The 27,349-nt window shown below is 41.5% G+C and overlaps 2 protein-coding genes across 11 annotated transcripts in view; both read right to left on the reverse strand.

Annotated features, from left to right (window-relative positions):
• The window catches only part of BCAS3 (BCAS3 microtubule associated cell migration factor), a 344,925-nt gene extending 341,004 nt beyond the window's left edge, over positions 1-3,921 (reverse strand). For all 10 annotated transcript variants that reach the window (XM_062012154.1, XM_062012155.1, XM_062012152.1 and 7 more), the window contains exons 1-2: positions 3,665-3,921; positions 2,179-2,266 (exon numbers count right to left, since the gene is read on the reverse strand). In XM_062012154.1, coding sequence (XP_061868138.1) covers positions 2,179-2,217 — 39 coding nt within the window. In that variant the 5' untranslated portion in view covers positions 2,218-2,266; positions 3,665-3,921. The remainder of the gene's footprint in view (positions 1-2,178; positions 2,267-3,664) is intronic.
• Positions 3,922-5,705: 1,784 nt separating this feature from the next.
• On the reverse strand, positions 5,706-27,075 carry PPM1D (protein phosphatase, Mg2+/Mn2+ dependent 1D). The gene is made up of 6 exons (XM_062012611.1): positions 26,530-27,075; positions 20,568-20,796; positions 18,010-18,134; positions 9,740-9,915; positions 8,810-9,052; positions 5,706-7,167 (listed from the first exon to the last, which is right to left on the reverse strand). The coding sequence occupies exons 1-6, from the start codon at positions 26,978-26,980 to the stop codon at positions 6,613-6,615; spliced, it is 1,779 nt and encodes a 592-aa protein (XP_061868595.1). The 5' UTR covers positions 26,981-27,075; the 3' UTR covers positions 5,706-6,612.
• Positions 27,076-27,349: the final 274 nt, after the last annotated feature.

Below are 27,349 nucleotides of genomic sequence, written 5' to 3' on the forward strand. Positions count from 1 at the left end.
ATATTAGGTAAAATGATGAAGTAAGTGGTAGCACTTGGGGGCAGAAGATGGAACAAAACTCTAAGAATAGTAAGAAGACATATTCTCAGGTAAGATTTTTATAGCTTGGAAGGCTCATTCCTTCTTGGAAGTTCATTAACAGCAATGACTTACAATGGTATATAGCGCAAGAAACATTTGTTCTGGTACATTTAAACCAAAGCTTTTATTAGCTTACCCCTGCATAAGCAGGGAGGCTCTCGTGTAACTACTAATCTATGTACAATAGGGGTTGAGTATATTAGACAGTGTTGAAAGTACACAAAAAGTTTATGATTTCTGTAATGAGTAATACTGAAACTTGTGGCAGCAAGAAGTAGCTTCATAAAGTCCAAGACAATGTTTTTATAAGTTAACTCTTCAGCTAACAGCTTGGATAGCCCTCTATTTTTATATTGGCAGTAATTTTTCCTGTGCTAACTCAAGATTTCTAGCAGCAACAAAGAAAAATCATAAACTAGGAAGTCTAGATTCTTAATGTCCAAAGATACACGTTCCCTGAAACTGAGCAGTGTAAAATTGTTTTAATAGAAATTGGAGTGTTTATCATGTAAGAACCACGTACTCTGCCCTATACACAGCTGCAACACCTGGATCAGCCTCCAGGTTGTCTCCTATGAAAAATGAAGAAAAATCTACACCAAAGTTTTAAATTTTAAGAAGCTTTATGTGACAAAGCTTTTGTTAGATTTTAATTGTGTCCAGTTCTGGGCCCCTCAGTTCAAGAAGGACAGGGAGCTGCTTGAGAGAAGTTCAGCACATTTCAGGGTCACAAAGATGATGGAATAGAGTATCTCCCTTATGATGAATGGCTGAGGGAGCTGGGACTCTTTAGCTTGGAGGATACTGATAGGTGACCTCATTAATGTTTACTAGTACATAAAGGGTGGGTGTCAGGAGGGTGGAGCTAGGCTGTTCTTAGTGATGGCCAATGATAGGACAAGTGGCAATGGGTATAAGCTAGGACATCAGAGGTTCCAAAGAAACAGAAGGAAATATTTCTTCTCTGTTCCGGTGAGGGAGCACCGGAAGCAGCTGCCCAGATGGTGTGTGGAGCCTCCTTCTCTGGAGACATTCAAAGCCCACCTGGACAACTTCCTGTGTGACCTCCCCTAGGTGGTCATGCTCTGGCAGTGGGGTTGCATTGGATAATCTCTCCAGGTCCCTTCCTACCCTTAAGATTCTGTGATTCTGCAATACCATGATTACTGCATCAGTTTGTTTTACTACCTGAAGCTGAGGCCTTATAAATAAGATGTGGTTTCTAGTGCTGATTCTTCTTTGATTTATGTAGGTCACTAAAATTGCCCTTGTGTACCTTCAGAGCCCTTTATTACCTAGCAGTAATACAGTAGGTATAATATTAAATACAGTGTTTGAAGTTCTCATTTGAATGCCTACCAGCAAGAGTCATACTGTCTTTATGTTTCAGCTTATGCTAAATCCAGCAGTATAAACACCCACAGGTAAAAAACTGCTACAAAAAAAAAAACTTCAACAGAAGATGATAAATGTTCTAGACTGTCTCACTAAGCTCTTTTACCATGAAAACATTTTCATGTGAACACAATGAAAATAAGGATGCCCGAGACAAGAAAATGGTCTCTTGTGAGCTCTGACTGGAAAGAGGTAGTGTCCTCTTCTTTGTTCTTGGTTTTGTTCTCTTGAGTTAAAAAAAAAAAGAATTCACAATACTGCTTACTGAAAGACTTTAATGACAGGTTTATATGGTTCAATATATCCACATCTGAGACAAGATATTATTAAAAAGAATAGCCAGAATGGAACTAGCAGAAGGAAGAAGTCTGCAATCATTAACCTACAGCTACTGTAGTGTTTATACAGCAAACAAAAATGTGGAAACAAGCAACAAAACATTGCAATACATTAAACTTTAAGATATACAACTTTGAAGGTTTTGGTATATAAGCAAAAAGCATCCTGTTTAGGTAGACAGTTTGACCTGCACAGTCCTATGAAACAAGAATGTAATATCCATTTTCTTTATTTTATTGGAAAATACTCAATGCAACAAAAGCATACTGTCAACAGCTGGCTTTAAAAGAGAATTCAGGTTGTTCTTCTACAATAAAATAAAAAGCATTTCAAATAAGGGCTGTTCTTCTAGAGTGTGCTTACGTGACAGCTTGTGGGCGAACCACCACTCCTCCAGTACATCGACTCGGGCGGCGCGGAGATTCTGTCGCCATCGTGTCTTTGGAGATACCTGTAAGAAACACATTGCTTTTTTAATACTAATTTGTGTCAAGATTGTTTATTACAGTAGCTTGACATATTCTTCAGGACAATAAAAAAAACTCTTGAAGAAAGAAACGTCACTTACACACACCTGTAAGGCACTGTGCCCCTTTACAGGACTTACAAAAGAGCAAAACCAGGAAGATCTCAAACAATCAACTCCTGTGATGTATGTGAAAGCAAGAAAATACAGACCTGTGTGATAAAGTGGAAAACTTTCTTCAAACTGTACATTGAACAGAGTGTACAGGTACATAGTTATCATAACCATTATAGAAAACCATTATTTACTAACAAACTGCTGTCTTGGAAAACAATTACATAAAAATAATGTACAATCACAATTACACTTTATTGCACTCTTGACTATCCCCAGCAAGTTACATTGAAGCTAACACAAAAGCATGTTGGAACCCATTCTATTTTTAATATCAGATTTCTGTGTTATCTTCAAGTTTCTCTTCATAATTCTGTTCTCCATGGGAAAATTCCTTAAGGCAAAAACCACTTGAGGAGTAACACAAGACCCAAACAACTCTCCAGTCTGCCACTCAGCTGCTCCATTGTGTCCCACCACAAGAACCAGTTCATAAAGTGAGAGGAAAAAGCCAAATCCCCAGTGCTGTATTGGTTGTCGACATCATTTCATGTTTAGGCAGTCTTCCTAAAGGCCACCTCTTTAAATGAGGCCGGGATATAAAGCTCCATAGAAATTAATAACACAGCGTTCTGTCTGACAGACATGCCAACCAATCTTAGAGGTAAAAAAAACCAAACAGGCGCGTAAAGAATAAAATATCCCTTATTATGCCTTAACCCGCGGACAGCCGTGCTGGGTGTCCGCCCCTCAGCCCTCTGAGGGCCGCCACCTGCACCGCAACTCCCAGCACCTGAGAACTAACACCACCACCGGGGCTTTGCCCTGCGGGAGCCGACTCACAGGCGGGAGTGCCGGCCCCAGGAAGGAGGCGGCCACAAAGCTCTGGGCACCCTCAGTCACCCGCTGTTGAGCAACTCCGGGACAAAACGCTCCAACCTGACCGGCAGTCTCCTTCGACTGCCGCCCCGGCATTCAGGCCGCGGCCGTCAGGGAGGCGCCGAGACCCGCCGGGCGCTCCCCTCCGCCAGCCTCGCGCCCTGCCGGGCCAGAAGCCGGTGGCTCCCACAGGCACCGCCTGCCGGCCCGCACCCGCCCTACCGCCGCCCCTCAGCGCCCCGGCCCCTGCCCGGCCTCATATCCCCACACTCGCCCTCAGAGCCGGCCACGGCGCTCCCCCGGAGCCCAGACCCGCACCGCAGCCGTCACCCAGCGCTCCTGGTGTCGGCCTGCGGGCCTGGCCCTCGGCCCCGCCCGCTGCCGCCTCACCTGCAGGCGCTCCCCTCCGGCCGGCTCCTCACTGACAGTGTTTGGGACCCCCACGGGGAATGACAACCTAACCACCGCGAGCGCCCAGCCAATCAGACGGCTCCAAAGGCGGGCCGCTCCTCGCTGCCGCCCAATCCCCAGCCCAGTTTCCCAGAGGCAGGCGGAGTGCGAGGCGCAAGGGAGAGCGGCTGCGCTCCAAGTTGGGTTGAGATGGCAAAAGGCAGGCGGCGCTGCCCGCCCCCCTCCCCGCAGCTTTGTTTACATCGGGATCTCGCGAGAGCCGCCGCGCCAGTCCCGCGCACGTGGCCGGAGGCGGAGCCGCGCGCCGCTGCGTCACAGGCAATGGGCGGGAAAGGCCCCGCCCGCGGGGTTCGCCTCGCGCCGTGACGCGGCCGAGGGGCCGCAGCCGCACCGCCGCAGCCGCCCCCGGGAGCGGCGTCCCCTCACCGCGCCAGCAGCCTCAGCCGTCCCGTGCCAACCCGGTGGGTTTTCTTGGCAGGCAGCTCTTCACGAACGGAAGGGGAGCCCGGGCCTCTGGCTCGTGACTCCAGACAACAGGCAACTGAAAGTCAGGGTTGGGCAAGCTGTCCGGGCACTCTGCTCCGGCTTGTGTAACCACAACTCCTAATCTACATGTCAAATTAACTACCAAAGAGCGTAAAGCAGCAGCTTCTTCACCGAGTATTACAACGAGAGGAGCCATTCTTTGTTCCACGGATGCTCTTCCCAAGTGTGAAGGTGCCCCACAGACACGTCCTCTGAGAAAAAATAGCGCTTCTATATAGCTCTTCTAAAGTCGGAAAGAGCTAAAGGCTGATGCCAGTGATGCACTTCCAGCATCTCCTTGATGTTACAGAGCTGGTTTTGCACATATCAGAGCTTTATTTCACAAGTAAAAAAAAAATCAATGAAAAGGTGTAACTCGATTTGCCTGAGAGTGTATTCACGTGTTCAGTTTGCCCACTTTCCTGTCCTGGCTTTGATAATTCAATTCTGAGAAGGCAAGTGATACGTAGGTGGGAAAACTATACACAAGAATAAACTGCTGCCAGTTTGTATCACCCAATAAGCTTCTGTCTACTGCCAACAAGCTCTGAACGTCTAATGCTTACCCTGATCCCACAGCTTTCCTGGGAAAAATTGTAGGGTTTGTCTAGTTCAGTAAAAACAAAAAAAACCCAATGTCTGCCTCACCAGCTAAAGAAGCCCAAGACTAGAACTGTTGAAACAATGGATAACAAAGCACACATTAATGAACATGGCACAATTTGGTGAAAAATTAAATCTTCCCTCCATATAATAAAAAGAGGGAAATGTGGTAGTGTTTGGCTTATTTACAGTAGAAGCAGCAACAGAGATACTCATCTGACATATTACACTTGCATGGTTATAGTGACCAGTCATCTTGTCTTAGTTTCCTGCAAAGATTATTGCTACACAAATACCTAGAGCTGCTGTTAGCCTCTATATCCTTCCTCCCCATACATGGTGTGTCATTTCCACATCACTTACAGCAAAACTTTGTTGTTAGCTGTAAGTTACATCCCATATACACAGGAAGAAATTCCTGAAGAATCCAATTAGGAAAAAACATTGCTTTCCTTTGGTAAGATGGTGCTGCCCTCACAGGATGGATGAATGAGAATTACACATTTCCAGAAAGAGTACCATTCCCCTTAGGATTGCTATAACCATGGCAACATACAGAGATAGCAGGGGCAATTTTAAGTCATGTTTTATTGTTCCAGCAGTAAAGAATTAAGATTCTGTAACCACCCCTAGCCACTGGAATAAAATGCTGCCCACCTTTTACTTGCCATTTAGAAAATGAAGGTTAAATGTTGCTACATTTTAACAAAAACTCATACAAAGTGACAAGATCAGTTCTATAATAAAACCCTGGGATGTTGCTCCTAAAAGCCACCTAGCCACAGTAAGGAAGGGAGAGTATGAAATTTGAATCAATGTAAAATAAATATTTATGTGCTCAACAGAACTTAAGCTTGAAATTTGTAAAAAGAAAAAAAAAAAGGCACCCACATCAAATTTTCACGTGTTTTATTTAGGTGAACATACACATGGTCCACATACTGAGTGAAAACAGTCATAAAATAATTTAAGAACTTATGTTGAAAGATATTAGCAGCACCATCAGTATTGGAATAGCAGAAAATTTATGCCTCCATAGGGCACACATTTATGCCTGGATCAAAATTCCATCATTGATAAAAGGGGATGGGAATGGCTATATAGGATGCTTTGGGGAGGTGGAGATTTAAAACACACACTTTTTTTTGCTAAATAGTTTGACAATTAATGTTACAAAAAAATACAGCTAAATAAGATACTGCATAGTATTTTAATTAACATAAAGAAATAGACATGGAGCTGTGTAAAGCAAGACTCAACATCTCGGCTTCCACGTACATTTCATTTCTGAGTAGAGAAATCTAAAATTTAGAAACAAAATATAGACCTAGTGTATTCTCTAAAAGACACACTTTAAGTGGAACGTATAGTACTACGAAAATACATATCTCCCATTCTGTTTAATAATTTACTTTAGTTAAAAAGTTGTGAAATCCTCATCACAAGAAGCGTATACAAATTCAGGACTTTAGTAAATTAACAAAAAGGATTTTGTTGTTTGTTTTTGTTTTGTTTTTTTTTTAAACAAGGTTTAGCCCTGCTGTAACAATTATACAAGGAAGAGATTACATTTATATGAAGGAATACAAATTTACACACATTTTACAGTGACTTATACCCTACACATCTACAAAATTCACAGTTATAATACAAGCAAGTACAAGGCTGGGATAAAGCTGTTTGATACCAAAAAAAAGTTTCTACTTTAAAAAAAGATAAAACAGGAAGAGTTTCAAACTTCTGCATCCACTTTAAAATTCTAATCAGCCTAAAAAGACACTTCCTCACACAAAGGCTCTTCAGCAAACACAGACTGCTTTCCTGGGAGGGTGGAAGAGCGTGTTGCTGAGCTTCTTCTGGCCCCGCAGGCTGCGGCGCATGGCCAGCTTGTTTGAGTTTTTGCGCTGTGGAGTCGTGGACATACCTTCTGATTGGACACTAATGTTTCGGCTCAGGCCACGTCTTGGCTTCTTCACAGCAGGGCCAGAGTTGGATTCTTCCAATGTCCTTTTAAAGTTTGCTGTGGGGATCTTCTCTGTGTCTTGGGCTTTTGTTTGGCCATTAGGAGACACCTTGAAGCTTTTTTGGTCCATTCCTGAATTTGCGGAGTTGGAAGGAGAGAGATTGACTGACAAACCATTGCTGTAGGATTCGTGTATCCTCAAAGCCAATGCTTTGCTGCACTTCTCCTCCTGGAGGCCTGAATCCTTCAGGGTTGCTCCTGATGAAGGTAAATTGCTTTTGGCTATCTCATTTGGCAGCTCTAAACATTTTTCTGAAATCATGTTGCTATGCATGAGGGGAGGAATGGGCTCAGACGCATTCAGACGTGGCCATGGGTCATCTTCTAAAAGCTAAGGGAAAAGAAAAAATACATATGTTTAAGCATAAATATAATTATTTCACCTGAACGCAGAACTTTTCTAAACCTTATCAGAGACAGAAGAATCCTATTCCAAAACAGAGTTATCTTTTCTCCACGTTGAGAGCAAGGAATAGACTCAGATCATGGACCTGAACTTGATATTTTGTACACACCAACTCCATAAAAGCATTCATTTGGATCATCCAATTTGCAATGTCTCAATGGCAGACACGGATCTTTTCCTTCAGAGTGCTGCTCTACTTGGCCTGAATACCTTCCTGCTATAAACTACTGTTAATCTAGGAAGCCATGTAGAAACAAACCAGCGCCTGCAATCTCTGTCCTAAGATTTTCATCAGTGGCCTTTTCCAACATGCAGATGCGACTTGCTCCCTGCAGACACTGGTGATATCTGCACCTATGCTGCCTTCTGCAGATTTTATACATCATCAGATGGCCGAGCACTACTATGGCAACGCACAAAAAGTCTCCTGACCTTTGCAACACTCTGAGTTACTGCATAACCAGATATTCAGGAAGACTGACAAGTTCTTCATCATAGATGTCCTGATTGCACACAGGAAGGTGGAGCATTGGACAAAGCTATTCTAAAAATAGAGTTACTGTTTGCTATGTGAAGTAACATCTTTTATTGCTTAGTTTTATCCTCTATCCTCACAGCATAGCTATCTACTCTCGAAGAATCACAGTCATTCTGTACATTGAAGACCAGCTGTTTAACATGATGTCCAAAGAACCTGGGACTTCCTAAACTCTAACCCTACCCTCAGCTACTTATCTCTTCTGCAGCCTTTGCTAAGTGTTTCTGTCTCATTCTCAATTTTACCACTGGAAAATGAGGACAATACTTGCTTCCACTGTCCACAGGGGGATTATGAAAAATGAGTATTTATGCAGTGCCCTGAAGATAGGAATTATGACCTTATTAAAGATTTAATTGGAAGAAATCCCTAGTTACTCAGCAAGTCCTTCAAAAGTAAATTTCAAGGCCACATCACTTTACATGTCATCAGTGTAAGGCAAACGACAATGACTGTTTTAAGAATGTGCGCTGAAAACTCAAATGCACACACAGCTGAATGTAAGCCAACGCAACATCTCAGACAAATAAATAGATGCTTTTTAAGTCACTACCCAGAACAATTTCACCTTCAAAAAAAGATCCATGACTGCTTAGCACTTCTGAAAAATCTAACACTAAAGTTTAATAAGATGCACTCCAAAAGGGAAATTAACTGGAATTATTTCTAGTATCTAGATTTTTCCATTGCCCTCTACTCTCCTGTTGCTCCCCATGTGTAGATAAAACCATTTAGAGAATATTCTTTTACTACATTTAGCAACATAGTGCCTGGTCTACTGCAGTTAATAAATAAAATACCAAACAAACAAACAAAAGCAAGTTAAATAGTGGTTGAAGTTGACAAGCCAGTAGTTTCCCAAAGCATTACTACAATTACTGGCAATGGTCTGGCTACACCAATCATATATATCACATTAAGCTTCCTAAAAATAAATTACTACCAGGGGAAGAAAAGGGAGTTTGATACATATTTAATGTGCTCCATGCTCAGAAGTGGAATACTTAAAACACTGGAAACAAATGTTACCTTGACAGGAGGGGTACAGCAGCGTGAGGGTGTCATGATATTCATATCAGGACTGCTATAGCAGGGACTCTCTGCCAAATTGAGATACAATTCTTCTTCATTTTCCAAGTTCCTTTTGCTGTCCTGCAATGGTGAGATGCAGATTACGATGGCACTGGTATTATCTGCACGAAGCATGCGTTGCCTCCACCGGCCTAGTGCCCTGTTCACCAGCATCTTGGCACAGGACTGTCGGTGCTCTCCCTTATGTTAGACGAAAGAGACAGAGAAAACAATCAGGTTCACTGTATAAATGGAAGACAGACTGTTTATGTGGCACAGTCTGAGACACATTCTCATATATCACGTAGCTTAATTCAGAAACACAAGAGGAAATACTAATTGAAACATATCTTTCTTCTTAGTGAAACATAACTTTAAAAGTAGTTTAAGGTAGAATCCACATACATATGAGTGCTTCAAACCATAACACCAATGGAATGACTTGCATAGTCTTCCCAGAAGTCTCTCTAGGGGTTTACAGACTACTCGCTATCTGACAATCAAGACACTCCACTATATAAATTCTCAACTGTTTTGTAAAATACACCAAAGAAGAATTTAATTCAGACTTTGTACAAATCATGTGAGAACAAACAAACAAGTGTCTGCATAGTAACATGCACCTCAGTGTGAAATAAATTTCAGATGTATTGTGTAACTGCCTTGGAGGAGGAACATGTTATCTTATTTAGTCCTCACACATACCATCCTGGTAGTCAAATCTCCCCAAAATGGAAACCAAGTAACAACTTGCATTTGTGGCAAAATCATGAATATGCCTGAACAGCAATGACACTGTTAGGTACTTCTCATACGTGCCAGAAAAAGCCATTTTTAGAGGAAAAAAGCATTAAAATTTCCACAATGACTTATAGGCACTGCTCTCACCATGACGTGATCCTGGCACATGGAGATAGCATCTTGAGGTGGGATCATATTCCACAGCCCGTCACTGCCAAGGATAATATATTTGTGCTTCTGGGGATCAATTGTGTGCACACTAGTGTCAGGTTCAGGAGACACGACAAATTCACCACTGTAAAAGTCATAGCTCCAAAGATCACCTAGTGAAGAAGAAAACGGTTTTGAATTATTATCTTATATACGAAAATACCAATCTTAGTGACTGCAGAAAGATGTATCCTTTTTCTCCCCAACATCATATCCAGCATTAGGCTTCATTCAATCTGCATCATGATGTCATGCTGTCCTGGACACCCTAACAAGCCCTGCTCATAGAAGGGGGGAAAAGCCACCAACAAACCAACCCCTCTAACTAAATAAAACCTTGTCTTTTTCACACTCAAGGTACTAAATAAAACCTTGGGTTTTTTGTTTAAAGAAAAAACACTGATATTCCACAGCCATCGGAGAAATACAGAAACACATGGTTGTGTCTTACTCTGTGCGTGTTTGTGCATGCAGGTGCCACAGAGGAGGAAAAAAGGAAGAGGGCAAAGGAGGACAGACTGAAGTCTTTTCCCTATGAATTTCTTTTTCCCATTCCTCCTCCCTCCACAGCATTCGCATCACTTTCAAAGCCCTGCAGTGCTGTGTTACAGAATCTTTCCAGCTGAACACCATGTGCCAAATTTTGGAGCTAGAAAAAAGCCACAGGAACACAAGTTGTGCCTGGGTTCCAGCAGGAAGCAGAAAATGAGAGCTAAAGCTTCTCTCTTTGAAAGTTTCATGCAGTGAACTTTTCTATTTTTAAATCAATCTTGCTATGCAAATCAGTTTGGGGTCACCTCATCAGAAACCATGGCCTGAACTGAATCTGAATAACACACTTGAATGAAAACATCTATTGGTTTGAGTGCTTCCTCAAAACCATCCTCAAGTAAAAACCCCACCAATAGAAAAACATGTTTCTATGTTGGTGTATTTCAATTGCATTTATCAGATGCACTTGAAAAAATATACTTAGTTTCTAAGGTTGGGCCTTTAAATCAAGAATTTATTGTTCATAAACAGCTTCCTATAGTGACGAGCCACAACAAGGAACATTACTATTTGCAACCACCGGCTAGATTTTTCTGTGCAGGACAAACGGCTTTAAAAGCAGAAATTAATTAAAATGTCAGAGTTGAAAAGCATACAGAACTCCAGTTTAAGAGTCAGTTTTTGTCAGCACTTTCCTTTGTTTGGCTGGCTTCAGACAGCACGCCTGTAGCCTCCTTCTGCATCTATCATCACCCTTTTAAACATAATAAATAAGCTTTTTGTCTTCCTACTTCCTTCCATTAGCTTTGCCTTAAGCTATCAACCAGTTGAAAAGACTTTTCCAGAACCAGGAAAGGGAATACTTCAACTCAATTACTCCACTTCACCCTAGCAAGCATGGATGGTCCATCCTCATTAAAGCACCAATTCACCTTCATTGCAGCAGCAGCAGACAGAAACACATTCTACTAATAACTGCTAATTAAAAGCCAAGCCTGCTTGTATAGAGGTACATTCTCCGTCCCAGACTCACAACAAAGCAAGCCAGCTGGCAACAAGATCAAAATAAATACTGTACCAGAAGAGCTGTGCTCCAGCACAGCAATCATTGTATATGAATTGTCATGAAAAGTCTTTATGCACTGAATGCTCTTCACATCCATGTCTGTCATGGACAAAGCACATAAAATAAACACAAAGCTTAAGATCTTACAACCACCAGATCTTTAAATCAGTCAATGGCAGCAGGAATTTCCAACATGCACGATATTTTTATGCTTCTATTTGCTAGTTTGCTCATACTTGTTTAGGGGAAATGACAAATGTTATTAGCTGAATCATATTTCTTTAAATTAAAAAATGCTGTGCAGTGTGATAAAAATAACCTGATGCTATTTAATTTTTGTTCATCTACATACATGTCAACATGCCCATCTGCTGCTCCTCCTGAGAAAACAGCTGAGTAACCATCATTCTGGTGTCAAAGAATCTTCCTCCAACAGGAAGGAGACTCCTCATGGGGATAATCAGGAGTATCACGTTAGTCACAAGGAGGACACTAAAGATCATAAACTTGCTGCAGGGCACATAGATTACAAGAATACACGTGATGAACCCACACCTCACAAATCACAGGCCAAAGTCCTGACCAGGAGCCCAAACTTGTTTCCATTAAAAGCCTTCCAACCTCAGTGTTCCCTCCACAACAAACTGCCCTACTCAAGGCGATGGTGGAACTGTACACCAAGGTGGGTTTGAATGACTGCCATACTACTTGATAATAGTAGGCCACATCCAGCTGCAAATCTGCAGCTAAAGCAAATCTCTACAGTACTATCATTCTTAACTGGCAAGGGACTGACAGAGAAAAATTTGGATAGCACAAGAGGAAAGTCATTTTTCCTGAAAGCAAATGGTGAAGAAGAACTAAAGTAGCCCAAGAGTGTATAGCTACAAAGATTAAGTTTATTAAATATTGATTTTTTTTTGCAAAATACATTCCTTCAAATAATCTCCTATAGCATTCACCTCTGTCAAAGCATCATTCCAAAGATGCTGTATTTCTACAGTAAGAACTGAATCTCCCTGAGTTTGAAATTCAATTGAAATCATCTATTCCAATTAAAAAAATCTCTAGGAAATACACAATAACTTACAAAGTTGATGATGGAACAGCATTAAGGCACAATCAGGTATTAACTGACCAAGAGAAAATTGCCTTCAGTGTTAATCTATCAGTCTACTCCCATAAACATACAAACTCAGACTCATCAAGCAGGCAAATGATCCTTGGTAGAGTAGTACTGCACAGTGTTGCACTTGAAGGATAATTCTCACAGATCCTTCAATTTCAAGCCAGCAAAGGCCAACCAATGTCACTAGTGTGAGGTACTTTCTTTCTAAAGGGCAGAGCACCACAGAGTAAGTAAATGCTTTTTAGAGCTACTGCATAGATAGAATACTGTCAGCTGTACATCTCTCTGGCCAGCTGGAGAGCACAGCATGCACAGCAGCTGAGGAATATATTAGGAAGAGTCACTTTACATGGCATCCTCTGCCACAATTCTGGGACGGAAAAAGGGAGAAGTAAGTAAGCCAGAAAGCAGAGTACATTTTCCCCTAGGCTTTAAAGGGCTCTGAAATCTTTTATTTTATCCCAAAACAAGTAGACAAACAAGTGACCCTTCAGTAGACTGGGTAGCCAAGATAGCAAGATGACGCGATATGCCAAAGGCTTGTATTACAGAACTGGAATGCCAGGTTCTCAGACTTCACCTTGTGAGCCATACTATTTTTGTTTCAAATTAAAACCCAAGTATTTAGAAAACTTAACAATCAACTTCTCCAAAAGCTTACACACTGGGATTTTCTCTTTTGATGTAAGGCTTCCATATTTATTTCCAAATGAACAAAACAAGGCTATAAATGTAGTTCTTTCCATATTTTCCAGTAAAATTGTACCTGTTTCTCAGTCACGACTCAACCCAGAACAATATATAGAGATCTATACAAAAATGACATTGCATCTTACAAAATGAAAAAAAAGATGTTTTAAATCATATACAAAAGGAGCAGAAAACTGATTTAGCTACCTATAAAAATATCAAAGTTTGTAGTCTATCTCACCAGGTTGCTACATTTTAAAATACAATGAAAAAAACCTACTTGTAACTCAGCTGCTGCCAGGAAAGTAACTGAAGTTACAAACAAAAACATCCATTACATACATAAGACAGGATTGGATTAAGCCCAAAGCCTTCTTATAGCAAAAGCATAGCCAGAAATCACATAAGTCCTTCATTTATGTTTTTGGAGCATGCTGTTTTGAATACAAAAATATCTTTTGGTTTTAATAGAGGAAAGAAAAGTTTACTTTTATAATTCAGTCCAAAATGAAAACTCAGTTTGATTAACCCCAGATCTTTCTAAATCAAAGTTTTATTTAAAAGGCCTGTTGGTACAAAGAGTTGCAGAACTTTCTTTTTTCACTGTCGGTGAGGCAAAGCTGCTAGGAAGCGAGGCAAATCTCAGCAAGGATACAAACAGTAACCACTTAAAACTATTCAGGCTGAGCTGGTATGGAAAATGACACCAAAAGTTATGGAGACCTAATCCTACAGCCACAAGAGGGCATCTTTACAGCAGCCTAAAGATGAATCCAACTCAATGTCTCATTGATACAATCCAGGAATAATTAGAGGCAGTTCAGTCTGAAGGATGAGGTCAAACGGAAGGTAGTCACAAGCAGAAAATTTATACAGAAGCAGCTAAGGCTTTAAAACATCCACTAGTCCCTTATGAATACATTTTTAAGAGCTTCTTTTACATACTACTTCAGTCAAACATGCCGAAAGGCATGTCACCCTCAATCCCCTGTATAAAAGGAAACAATAGGCAAGAGAATCCTGAATGCACCTCAAGTTTGTCAGCAGACACAGTGGAGCAGCTGTGCCCATCCTATCTGGTAACTTTTTAAAAGAAAATAGTTAAATGCTTGTAAAAAAAAAACCCAACAACAAATCTTTATACAGGTTTATACTTAGATTATTTGAGATTAGTCATTCCCCTCTTCTCTAGGGTCTATGGTATGCACATCTGCAGAACTTCACTGAACTACTCTGGCATCGAAGTTGCTCTGGAAAATAGCTTCTATATCACTGTTAGAGCCAACGTTCTTGTAGCAGCCATACATTGAGTGTCCACTGTTCTGGTACATAGCTCTTTCTAGGGGCCAGTAGGAAATTTGTTTTCTTATGAGAAGTCAGGCCTGTATGGCATAGGCCCCACTCTACCTAAAATAAACTGGGAAGAGATACTTTATGTTGCCACATGAGTGGTTTAACTAACAGGTTCTTGGCTAAGGTTTCACCATTCATTAATTTAAGAAAAAAAACCACCACACAGCTACATTGCTGCAAGGCAATCCCTTACTGCAGAACACTGACAGCTGCACATCTTGGCTCTATATTAGTTGACTGGAAAAGGTGAGAAGGAGGAAGAACGGAAAAATGTCCATAAAAGATTAACTAGATTTAGACTTGAACTAGTTTACCAAAAAGAGAAAACTCATACGATTTAGAAAACAGTCAAGCCCTATTTCTGCCATCACACCATCCATCACCAGTCAACCTGATCAGACTGGAGGACAGCTGGGGATATGAACTGAAACAGTAACTTCAGAAAACTACAATGAGTTTAAGTTACATTTACAGTCAACTTACAAAGCTCAGTAATTAATCACACCATTTGTCTACTTTGTTCTACATTCTGTTCTTGTTTCAAGTTATACCATAAGATATTGAGAGCTCAGCCTGCAGCTTTCCTATACTTCATCTACTGTGTACACAATCTTTGAAAGTTAGACATATGGTTAGATTTTACTTCAAAATTGCTTTTCAAAGATCAACTCTTCATTCCATTTTTCTACAATGGATTCAACACATGGGAGCAAAACACACATCATCTTGCACACTTATAGCCTTGTGCTTATCATGCCAGAATCAGGTTTAAGTCACTGTATTTAGACAGATGGCATAGCTGAAACATAACCTTTCCACTAGCATGCATCTGGCCATTATGTTATACATACACAGAGCAAGTTATTTCCCCGCTCAGCATTCTTTCCCAAAGACCTGAACATGTTAGCCATGCTCACGGGAGTCTACAAGGCCTTCCTGGGTGTCACATGGAGTTAACTGTCTCCACAGGGAGACAATAACTAATAAAGGATGCAAGACATACAGACTTTGAAACACACAAGGTACATGATGGCTTGTTGCCCCTGACCATCTGCTCTACAGTATCCAGCAACTTGCACACTCACAGCCTTGCCTTACACAAGGGGATTCAAGTAATTTGAGTTACCTCACACCTGTTTTAGGGACAAGCATATAAAATGGACTGTGGGTGCCAGGATGATTATACTCTAAGGAAACAAAATACGCTTCTGATCAGAATGGGTAGCAAGTTCCAAAGTGAACGATTCTGAGATTGCACAGGATTCCTAAGTACCTATTACACGGCAAACTGGAATAAAGAAAGACATTTTCATTATCCAGAAAAGGTTAGTAGAAATAGTAAATTCACAACTCTCTCCACAGTGCAGTGCAATGTTGAGACATTCTTGCTCTCCTACTAAAAACTATTGTCCAGTCTAGGATCTGTACAGGATTTCTATCAACAATAACCACCAAGTATGAACTTGGCAAAGATAATCACCATGCCAGATCTTAGTGGGATTGACTAGAGTATTGGTAAGCAGTATATGTCAACATTGACAGTTATTACTCTTCTTGGAGAGGCTCTAATGCAGCAATGCTGTGCCAGCCAAGGTGGTAATCTGGGAACCAGCCAAGAGGTCAAGCAGGCCTCAACAGCATGAATGCAAATGGCTTTAGTCGTGGTAGGTCTTTTGTAAGCAGCATGAGGGGCATGCTGGCCTCAGAAAGAAGTTAAATCTCGTTTCCAAACTGTGAGCGTCTGTGCACCATCTGGGTCCTATGGAGTGAAGCAGCTGTGTTGCTTTTTCCAGGAGATTTGTCATACCTCCTCAGAAGGGGATGCAGAAAGGCTACGGAGGCACCTTGAGCAAGCAAACACCAAAACACCATCACTTTGTAAATCTGTTTCTCCATGATTTGAAGACGCCAAAATCTTTTTTTGAAACTTTTCAAATCTGCTAACTCTTGAAACCAAGAATTGTCAAAAGGTAGGTAGGTGTTCTCATTTCTTGGACCTGACACTCTTCAGTGATCCTCTTCTTCCACATAACAGAAAAGAATGCAATAGGGGGCTAACACATGCATCATTCTGTGAATTCCCATCTGCCACAAAAGCCAGCCAAATCTTTGTGTTCAGCTTGCTGAGAGGAATCAGATCAAATGTTATTAGCTATTTAGACAATCAACAAACTTGCAATCCCAGGAATGAAAGATTCATCAAAATTAAGCATACAGTTTTTGTTATCCGAGGAACATGTACCCTTTCTGAAGAAAAGGCGAAAAGAGGGATATTACTGCTGAGTGGATGAAGATCTCTGTGCTAATCATCTAATGACTTGCAATGATCTATTAAAACTCTGGCGTTAGTTTTACTAACTGTACAATAAGCATCTATCTTGTGTAAAATATGACATGCAATTTTATCTTCAAAAAAGTCCATAAAATTTCTTTTTATTAAAAGATTACTGTTCACACAAATATCCTCATGTGACTCCTTCCTTGCTATATAGCTATGTTTTACAATGTTAGCTACCTACTGCAAAATTCTTAATACTGAAGAAAATCATGTGAAACAGATATCACTGCCTCCGAAATAAGACACAGTAATGCTATGGAATTACCACGATGACCATGGTCCTAGGAACAGACTGTCCTCATGACACACTGCCAGTTGATCTAGGATCACTGACAACACGATCACATAACTGTCATGCTTGCCAAGAAGAAATTGAGTCACAAGAGAATCTTCACAGGTAAAAATGTGATACAATGATTCTGTAACCTTGAACCTATACCGAGTATATGTAGACAGAGAATTCTTCATTGGGACATAGGAAGGAAGAAAGGAAGGAAATAAAATTAACTGCAGAAGACTGCAATGAAATTTAAGGAAAAAACTGACCAACACTCATTGGCAAGAGGTATCCAAAGATTAAATTATTAAGTTCTTCTCAAGAACCACTCAACAATTTTGCTAGGTACCGTGTTCCTCAAAGATAGTTTCCCATTACTAATACTCTTGCAAAGAGAATTTATAGATAAAACACAGACTTGACTTTCATGCCTTTGTTCATCCTATGCTAAATCTTGAAAGAACACAAATTCATCAGAAAAGAAACACCAAAGTAACTCATATGTATGAATTATGCAGCAAAACTTACTCTTAACACCACCTAGTCAAAAATTACAATTTATTTCACCAAGATAGGCAAACATGCTCTTCATCTTGGAGACACATACTGCCTTCTACATTCTCATTAGCAACACAAATGAAGTACCATCCTCATAAGATGGACATTGAAAATCTTGCACACTGTAGGGTAAGTTCCTTCACTCACCAATAACTCCTTCTACAGATTTATTTGAAAATGGAAATACATATTGCATCAAAAATACTTTCAAAAGGCTCAAATGTGTGTTGGCAAAACAGTACAATTCAGTTCCAGTGGCCCATATGTGGTGGTGTCTCACTTTCCAAACAGCGGCACGACTTACCAAGTGCTCTAGCAACTGCCAGGAAGGGGATCTGGTCAATGACAGTGCTGCGGCGCACCGGGCCATTGTGAGTCAGACGGGGTCTCTTCCATACAACACGATACACACCAGACTTGTTGATCACACTAAAACCATCAGAAAGAGGCAGTGGTTAAAAAGGAATAGGAATGAACACATGAAAGCTAGCTTCAATGACACAAAACCAGTTAACTACGTAAATATGGAGTCAATAATGACAGCACCCTCAGGAAAGTCCACAGTACAATTAAATACTTGAAAAAACACATGATATCACTTAAGTTTCATTCCACATTAAGTCAAAGAGAAGAAGTGAGAGATGAAGGATGGAAGAAATTAAAAAGCTGTAGAACGAAGACCTGGGAGAAATTTGCACTGGCTGCAACAACCAGATGTCAGTGTATCTTTTTAATCTGTCAGAAAATGCAGGTCTGAATTGGCTTTCCTCAGATGAGAACCATCAACATCAACTCACTTGAGTGGAAATAGCATATAGTTACTCCCTCAGTTTTCTCCATCTGCCAAAGTTTGGTGGTAAAGAGCAGCACGGTATAGTTAAAGAAAAAAAAAAAAAGGGAAAGAAACAGGTTTGTGTAGGGATTTTCTTAATGGTACAGCAACATGAAGCAGAAATAAAAGAATTCTTCCTAGTTGCTATATGCTGGAGGCAGGAGATAGGAATATACATCTCTGCATTTGAATATTAACACCTGCTCTAAGGTACTGAGCACTGGTTTTAGTTCTCACAGATGGCATTAGAAGAGTCAAAGGAGAAGCTACACAGCAAGTAAGTGGGGCAGCTATCATCAGTCAGGGAAGAAAGGACAGAGAGTGTGAACGATTAAGGAAGATATGGTAATGGAACAAGGAACTAGCAAAACTTGGTCCCAACCAATTTAAGAACTAGATACTTAAAAGCTAGCTTTTATCCAAGCCATTGGTAATTAGAAACTGAGCAGCTCTGGAACGGCCTCAAGAATCCTCATACTGAAGCTATTCAAGATGCACTTCCTGAGACTTCAAAGGCCTTAACAAAGGCATATTTAGCTCTATCTTTCACATGCACAATGTAAACTCACAAACACCACATTCTAAAAATCAACCTCATCACTGATGACAACACAAAGCTAACATCAGTCATTATCTGAAAGAAGACCTCATTCCACAATCAAAGACTGTTACTAAGAAAATATAATTCTTAATGACAGATTCAATTATGCTCTCCCATTAACTTTTCCCCAATCCATTCTCATGAAAAGAAGATGTTAATAAGAATAGCTGCATAATTCCACCTTGCTCCTACTCTTTGCCTCACAATAGTCTGCAACAGCTAGCCTGTGAAAAACAGGAACATCAGTAAAAATAAAGATTAAAAAAAAGTTAACCACTTCTGTTCATATAAAGTTCTAGGGAACGCAGCTCTGAAAATCTATGAAGCTTCAATCTCTGAGATACACAGCTTGGAAATCTACACATCTACAAGTACTAAACTAGCAAAACTGCAAGTTACCCTTTCTGAAAAGCTACCCATAGAGCTAACTGATCAACATCCACCTGCTAGAGATACAAATATCTGAAGGTTAATAAGCTGACAGGGTTCTTTTATGAATGATGTCAACAGGAAAACCTTCAGTGATCTCTGCCTCTGAACTGTTAAGAAGAAGGAAACTGTGCCTATCCATCTGGTGCGGTACTGTAGACTGAAAGAACAGAGAGCTCCTGTGATGCTATGCCAAATGTGAGCCCTGAGGTTTGTCTCAAAACATTAGTGTCATCTGACAAACCTGCCTGCTTTCCTCCTTAGTCAGAGGGAACACACATCAACCATAGCTCAGAGATGTTCTAACATCTGCCAGCTCCCAACTGTGAGGAAATTACTAATGTAAAAACACATGTTAAAATGTAGAAGTCTAACATTTTTTGCATATATTTAGATACAACAAATACAAGATCTTGTTTCAAATCTAAGGGCTGGGTTTTTTTCCCCAATGTTCCTTTAACAGAAGCTTTGAAGAGCCTACTCAACAGCTGTCATTGTCACCCCAGGAACAATGCAGAAAGCATGAGAAAGTATAGAGTATTTTTTATCAAACTGCTGTGTCTCCATCATTTGACAAAACAGATACTCCAGAACTTTTAACATTATCTACATAGAAAGGCAATTCCTCCCCACCAGATTCATAATTTAATAAAAAGTAGGTCAAATATCAGTATCTCCATTTTCCAAGTTTTCAGTAAACATTTAGAATTGTAACCATACCTCAGCTGCATGGAAGCCACTAGGAAAGAAAAATTCTGTTTATATATAATGAACCACTAGCAAAAAGTGAAACAGTGTACAAACAGATCACTGGAACTGATCCCAAATAACCTAGAAAAAAAATGAAATCAAGAGCACAGGTACGGAAAGAATATAAATAGACTATGAGATTCACCAGTTTGCTTCTCCCCCTTGCCCAAAACAAGCTTAAGCTTAATCCAAGAAGACACAAATAGCACCCAGAGATCAAAACTGAAGTAAAAAGCACAGAAGCAATTACCTGCCCCCTAGGCCTTCAATTCTCTCCCTTTCCTTGGGAAGTTCCGGCTTGTGATCTTGTGTCACCTCCACAGCTCTCACAAAGTTGTCTTTGGGGTCATCCTGGACTCCCAGCACCACTCCTGAATCACCAACGTGAGCGACATACATCTTTGACCCGCGGATAATGACCACACTGGCAGTAGTTCCCGAAGTGCTTGGGAGACCCGTCACAGTCTTCGGCCACTCTGCTGCAATGAGAGAAAAAACAGCAAATAAAAACACCTTTGTTTTTAATTCTATGGAGAGAGGCTCACATGTTACAATATAAAGACTGTACTTAATTATAGTATGTGCCAGGCAAACCAGTGTCCTCAGGTCCTCCCCATTTCCATAACATCACTCCTCTAGCTACAGTTTACATTGTCATGTATAAAGCCAATATCAAAGTATTCAGACAAGATTAAAAAAAAAATCTGTCTCCTCCAGTTTAATGCTTCAAGTATCGCTAGAAGAATATGGGGGAAGATGTCCCCCTTAGGAGGTGAACAGGATTCATCAGTCATCTTGTTCATATCTACTGTTCAGTGCCCTGTCTGGAGAGGTAGAAACACTATAAATTAGCTATTTTTTTCTGGACATTTGGCTGGCAATCAGGTTTTCTGGACATTCCTGGTCCACTTGGAAGGAAAGAAAAAGCTAGTTTACTTTTATATGCTGAACAGCATTAAGATGAATTACATTTAACCTGTTTTATTCACAGGTCCTTTTGGAGGACTGAATAATGCAGACCTGCCTGGACATGTTTCTGTGTGACCTGATCTAGGTGAACCTGCTTCTGCAGGGGGGTTGGACTACATGATCTCTGAGGTCCCTTCCAATCCTACCATTCTATGATTCTATGTCACCCACAACCCAACAGTGACTCTTCTGCAGAAGATACCCCTTGAATTCAAGGTAAAATACCTGTACTAGTGTGAACCACATATAAGAAAATTGCCTCTCTCAACTGTTTTGCCCTCAAAACACTTCCATTAATTTTGTCTTTAGACTACTCTCTCCATTTACATCCAATCCAAATTTCTTTCATTCCTTTTCTTGTCTATTTCTTTGTCTACACATCAAAGTTAATCTTTTTCCAAAACTCCACAAAATTACTAAGACAACATCCCAACCAAGAAAGACTGGCCATAGAAGTCTTTCTCCCTATTTCAGCACCCTCAGAAAACAGAACTCAAGATCCCAATTATGGTTTGATTTCAACCGTCAACAGCAACCTCATGTTTCTTCTTCACTGCACCCCCTCATGTCTGCAGATAAATTCAGAAGGGAGATTCATCTCCTTGTCACATTCTGTCTTCTGCACTTCACAAGTCACACTCACATAGTACAATATCAAAATTTCACTAAGACACACGTTCTGGTTTCAGGAAATACCCACACCAGACTGACAAAGCATGATATTATTTATTTTCCGCCGGCACAACAAACACACAAGAAAAGCGAAAACAAACAAAACCACTTAGGCTTTCCCCTCTGTGAAAACTGGTAAACTTCAATTTTTTTAAGCAGAAGTAAAAGAAAAGGAACCTAAATTCCAGTGCCACTGAACGATGTTCAGATGTCTGAGGCAAGAAAGATAAAACATGATGTGCTGAAAGGGAAGCAGAACTATATAGACAGTGTGATGATGAAAGCTGCATTTCCTCATTGTCAGCTACCAAGATACCCAGCACAATTTAAACATGAAGTTCTAACACAGAGTTCTCATTCTGTGTTCTAAATACAAAAGTACGCTTTCTCTCTAGGAGTAGCTTTATTTCAAGAACACAAACATTCAATCAAGTTATTGCAAGTTCTTTGTCAGGCAATTTGAACTGTGGATATTAAATCTAACACATTCCAAATGGAAAGCAAATGAGGTAGGAAGCCAAGCAATAATGAGGACTTCAACCATGCACTTAACAGAAAACAAGTTGCAACTAATGAGTTTCTGTCAGTGTAATAACCCCTCAATAGCAGTAAAATATATTAGAGTCAAATCAGTCTTTATGGGAATAAGAAGCAGAGTGAAACCATCCACTTGTGAGAAAAAGAACGATACAGCAGCTTCTGATTTTAGGCTCCACAAACGTAAATTAGATTTGCCTATCAAGGAATTTTAGCTTATGCCTTGCTCCTGTTTGGAGATAAGTATTTAAAGATATATCCAAAATGTTCATGGATAACACACCACTCCAACTTCAGGAACAGAGAAATAGCTCTAGATAGCCTTCTGCAAGAACAAAGTCAGTCAAAGTTTCCTTGCAGCCCTGTAATCCTACTTCCGTATCTATTGTCATGAATTACTAAACTATGGTACTAGGAACACTGATACATCCATGAACACACATGAATCCACAAGAACTTAGAGGCTTTAGATCTGAAAAGCTCATAATTTATGGAATAGCACAGTACACATCATGACCCAGCTGATGTGAAGTGAGGAGGTAAACTGACAACATTGCCTTCTACAGACTCTCACAATACCTGCCCACAAAAGACCACATTCTCCAGTTTAACAGATGCACTTCCCACTCTTCCAAGAAAAAAAAAGAATACATGTTAAGTGTTCAAGCCATCTCAAGCTAACATTTGCATTCCAGTTTGTTCCTTACAACAGTAGAGACAAATCCATACAGCTTCCAGGAGTGTAAATCGTTCACATACAACTTGCAATTACTTCTGACTTTTTCACCCTTCTTGTGAAGGGAATGGAGAGGGGCATGAATAAACAATCCATCCTAAACAGTCTGTTACACCAAAATGTAAATCCTAAATCTGAGTAATACATCTGTAACAGAAAAAACCTCCAGTCTAAAAAGTAAGTTCATTTATGATGGTTGGTGTGCGATCTGAAACACACACATAGCTCCAAAATGCCTTTGTGGAAGTTTTGTTCCTGTTTATTTTAGGGAATGATTCTGGGAATTAAAAATTGCTAACAAATATATTTCACTTTTATTGCACTGACTGGTTTCTATAATGGTTTTAAATATAAGTCAAACTATAATATTCCATTTCAAATTGGTTTGATTCCAAAACTCTTCTTATACTTTCAAAAAACAAATGCTACATAAACTTTTAATACAGCAATAGACCACAAAAAGTTTACATTGCCCTCAAAATCTGCATTGCTTGAAGTGATTTAGGTCCTCAAACTCTGAAACATTTCTAAGAATAATCCTTGAAATTATGACTTTGCAGTGAAAATTAACAAAAACAAGACATTAAAATATTATTTGACTTTTACTCCTTCAATTAACAGGAAGAGTTATAACAAAAGGAGAAGTATGCAACTCTTCCTAAAAACTATAACTAGTAATACTGAAATATGGTTTTAAATATGACATTTAAAAACAAGCTCTTGGTTATACGGGTAATTAACTACCAAAGAAACGTATGCCATTCTCAGTAAAGTCCCACTAAAACCTGGGACCTCCTGTCTACGCTTCATGTAAACATCTTTCCTAACACTGTCAGTTGTAGAACCAGGCTTCAAAAACTAACTTTTACTTTAGAAATTACACTAATATACAGATGATTTCATTACTATCTAATCAAAACAAGAATTACCACCAATAACAAAGGGGTATTTTTTGTTTTAATTTTTCTGGCACTCTCATCAGCAATTTGTTTACTCTCTATCATGGGAGATGGCCACTGGGATGACCCCACAGCTTCCATGGACCAACAGAGCAGCTCAGCACAAGCCTCACTTTCAACACCCATCAACTGGAAGCAATAAAGCCTCCATCTTCCACATCAAAAATTCAAGCCATTCTCCTGTCCCCATTTCAAGGTAACAAAATACCCAGCCTCTCTTTCACGTCTATAGTGTCACCAATACACGGCTGAAGATTTATTCTACACATGATGACATGGAAAATTATTTACTGTAAGTAAAATCTGCACCACAATTTTATGACATAGTATGACAAGTTACAAAGTAGATATAGTAATGCTTTTGTCCCATAAAACTCTAGCTGTTATGCATATACAGAAGAAGAGTACAGTAAGACTAAACATGTCATACAGACTTTTAATATATACCCTACCTAAACCTGTCATCAGGTGCCCACAGCCACAGCTATGTTGTTTCTCACAACAATTTAAATTCATTCCACAACCCAAGTACTATTTGCTAGTAAACATTCATTACTAAAACAGTATTTCCTGCATTCTGCCAGTCCATATAGTATGTACACACAGTTAAAGTGCATAGTTGTAACATCCTTGATCAGAAAATGAAAGTCCTCCTCTTTCTACCCCGCATCATCTTCTCCCAGTCACAAATCCTTCTTCCCATCACACCAGCCTGCAATCCATGAGCTTGATGTGCCTCTCACTATTCCTTCCCCACCACCAAGGCTGTGGTCAAGTTCTGATGCTTTTAAAATTCACACTTTCCTTTCTGTCCAATATTGCTGTACCCTCAACCTTGCCATTCCCCCATATCTTTTCAACTATCTGACATCTGCACAACTTCTCTATTTTGCTATTCAAGAAAAAGGAAAAAGAAAACGAAACTGGTTTGACAGTATAATCTGCCCCACCTCAATGAATCACTTTGTTGAAATCCCAAGGTGCTCTAAGACCAGTTCTTACTTTTTAGGTTTGCCTCCCAAGCCCAGCTGTCAGTATCACTGTCTAAGTTTCTGATGACACGTTACTGCCCTCCACTCCTGCCTGCCTGTCTTCATATGCTCCTCGCTATTCTTATATTTTCCTTTTTCTGAGGCTTTGAATACATAAATGCACACACAATACACACACACACTCTACACATTATTTAAAAACAACCACAGTACTACTCAAGGCCATAACCTTCACCTTGCAAGAAAAAAGATAATCCTTTTAGAAACTCGATTCTGCAGTCTCACTGGACAGTTAGGGAGAAGGAAGAGTACCAAAACGACTGCTGTCACCTGTCCTGTCACTCTCCTTTACTCTTACCTCATTTGGACCCCAACTTGTATCCTACTGCCGTTAAGCAAATGATCTATATAATCCTCAGCATAGTGACTGTAACTTCTATTTTGTCAGGTACACTGCACAATTCCCAGTGCTCAGACAGCAGCATGAGGGAATGATTAGCCTTTATGAAGCAGCCACATTTTTAATCCTTCTAATGGGACTCAACAGAAAGAGTTTGAGTCAAGGTACAGCTGGGAAAAAAAACAAACACCACACTGTCCCAGCCTATTTAAGTTTGCTAAAATTACTTTTTTATCGTATTTTCATGATACTCTAGACAGGGCAAGCCTAAAGTTGAATTCCATGCAATCCCTCAGAGCAACAAGATAAAGACCTCCTAGTAAATCAAATTCAGAGATTGGATGTGCAACATCGCAAAAAATAAAATGAACCTTTGCTATCACATCATTTACACCTACATAGCACAATCACCCTACAACGTGTCCTCACCCTAATTCTATCTTTTCTCCTACAGTTTGGTCTCCAGCGTTTCTTGTTTTACAGAATTACTCAGTTCAATATCTCAAATCACATTACACTCTTTCCTCCTCTGAGTCCCTGCACACAAATGGGAACGATGCTACCGGCAGCGTGGGTGATCTGCTCCTAAGCAGAGATGGAGTGAGGCTGCCGAATACCAAGTGCCGATAGCGCGGGGCCAGAAAAAGGCGGCTAAAAGCAGGATAGCCCAGCCTCAGGGTGGTATTCCTTGAGGATATGGGGAAAAGGAGCGAGTGGCAGGTAGGGGGGATGCCGTCTGGTGGGCAAAAGCATCTGCTGTCCCCTTAGCTCGCACTGCTGGGCCCTGTAGGAGAGAGAAGAGGAATCCAAGGGAGAGGCTCAGTGGCTGGGAGGAAAGGCCGCGGGCCGGCAGCGGTACCTGCTTCCCCGGCGGTGACCGAGGCGGGAGGGGACAGGGGCCCGGCAGAGCGGGAACGGCCGGAAGGCGCCAATCGCCCGTAACTTACGCAGCTTTTTCCACATGGCCCGGTGGCAAGCGATGAAGCCCTTGCGCAGGGCCGCGCATACCTCGGCCGGCTCCGCCGAGCCGAAGCCCTTCTGCTTCTTGATGAAGCCCCACAGGTTCTCCCGGGCGAACTGGGCGGCCTCCCGGCCGCCGTGCCCGTCGCACACGGCGAAGAAGGCCACGGAGCGGCGCGGGCGCCGGCCGGAGCCAGGGCTGGGAGGCAGCGCTCTGTCCTCTTGCGTCCGCGGGCTGCCTCCCCTCCGCCGGCCGCTCTCAGCGAGGGGCTCGGCGGCGCGCGGGCCTTCGGGCGCCGCTCCGCCTTTGTGCGGGGGCCCGCGCTCCGCCTCAGCCGGCGGCTCGGGCTCCACCACGATCTGGGTCACGTCTTCCATGTATTTCCTGCCGCCTTGGTCGGAGTACACGCTCACCCCCAGCGAGTACGGCCCCTCCATGGGATGGGGAGGCTCGGCGCAGCGGCGCCCGCCGCTCCCCGCCCGCGATGGCTCCCCGCCCGCCGCCGCGGCTATTGTTGACGTCGGCGGCGGCGCCGCCCGGGCAAGTCCGCGGCGCCGCCCCGCGCCGCCCGCCCCCGCCAACGGCAGCCGCACCGCCGGGCACCCCCCCGTGCCGCGCCGCAGCGCCCCCTGCCGCGGCCCCGCCCGCCGCCTCGCCACAGCCCCGCCGCCGCGGCGGAAGGGGCGGCCGGGCGCGTCCGCGGCCACCACGGCGCCCCCTGCCGCTGGCGGGCGCGTAAACAAACAGCTCCCGCCGCACGAGAGGAGCCGAGTCCGGGCGGCCCTGGTGCTCTGCTTCAGGCTCCG

The sequence above is a fragment of the Colius striatus genome, chromosome 20 (genome assembly GCF_028858725.1).
Source record: "Colius striatus isolate bColStr4 chromosome 20, bColStr4.1.hap1, whole genome shotgun sequence".
Lineage (NCBI taxonomy): Eukaryota > Metazoa > Chordata > Aves > Coliiformes > Coliidae > Colius > Colius striatus.

Bases quoted from the DNA above. Each gene is read 5' to 3' on its own strand.
- PPM1D (XM_062012611.1), bottom strand. From the start codon at position 26,980: ATGGAGGGGCCGTACTCGCTGGGGGTGAGCGTGTACTCCGACCAAGGC. The intron at 20,797-26,529 runs GTAAGTTACGGG...CTCTCATTGCAG, and splicing joins GGCCATGTGGAAAAAGCTGC to CAGAGTGGCCGAAGACTGTG. The intron at 18,135-20,567 runs GTAATTGCTTCT...TGATGGTTTTAG, and splicing joins ATTGAAGGCCTAGGGGGCAG to TGTGATCAACAAGTCTGGTG.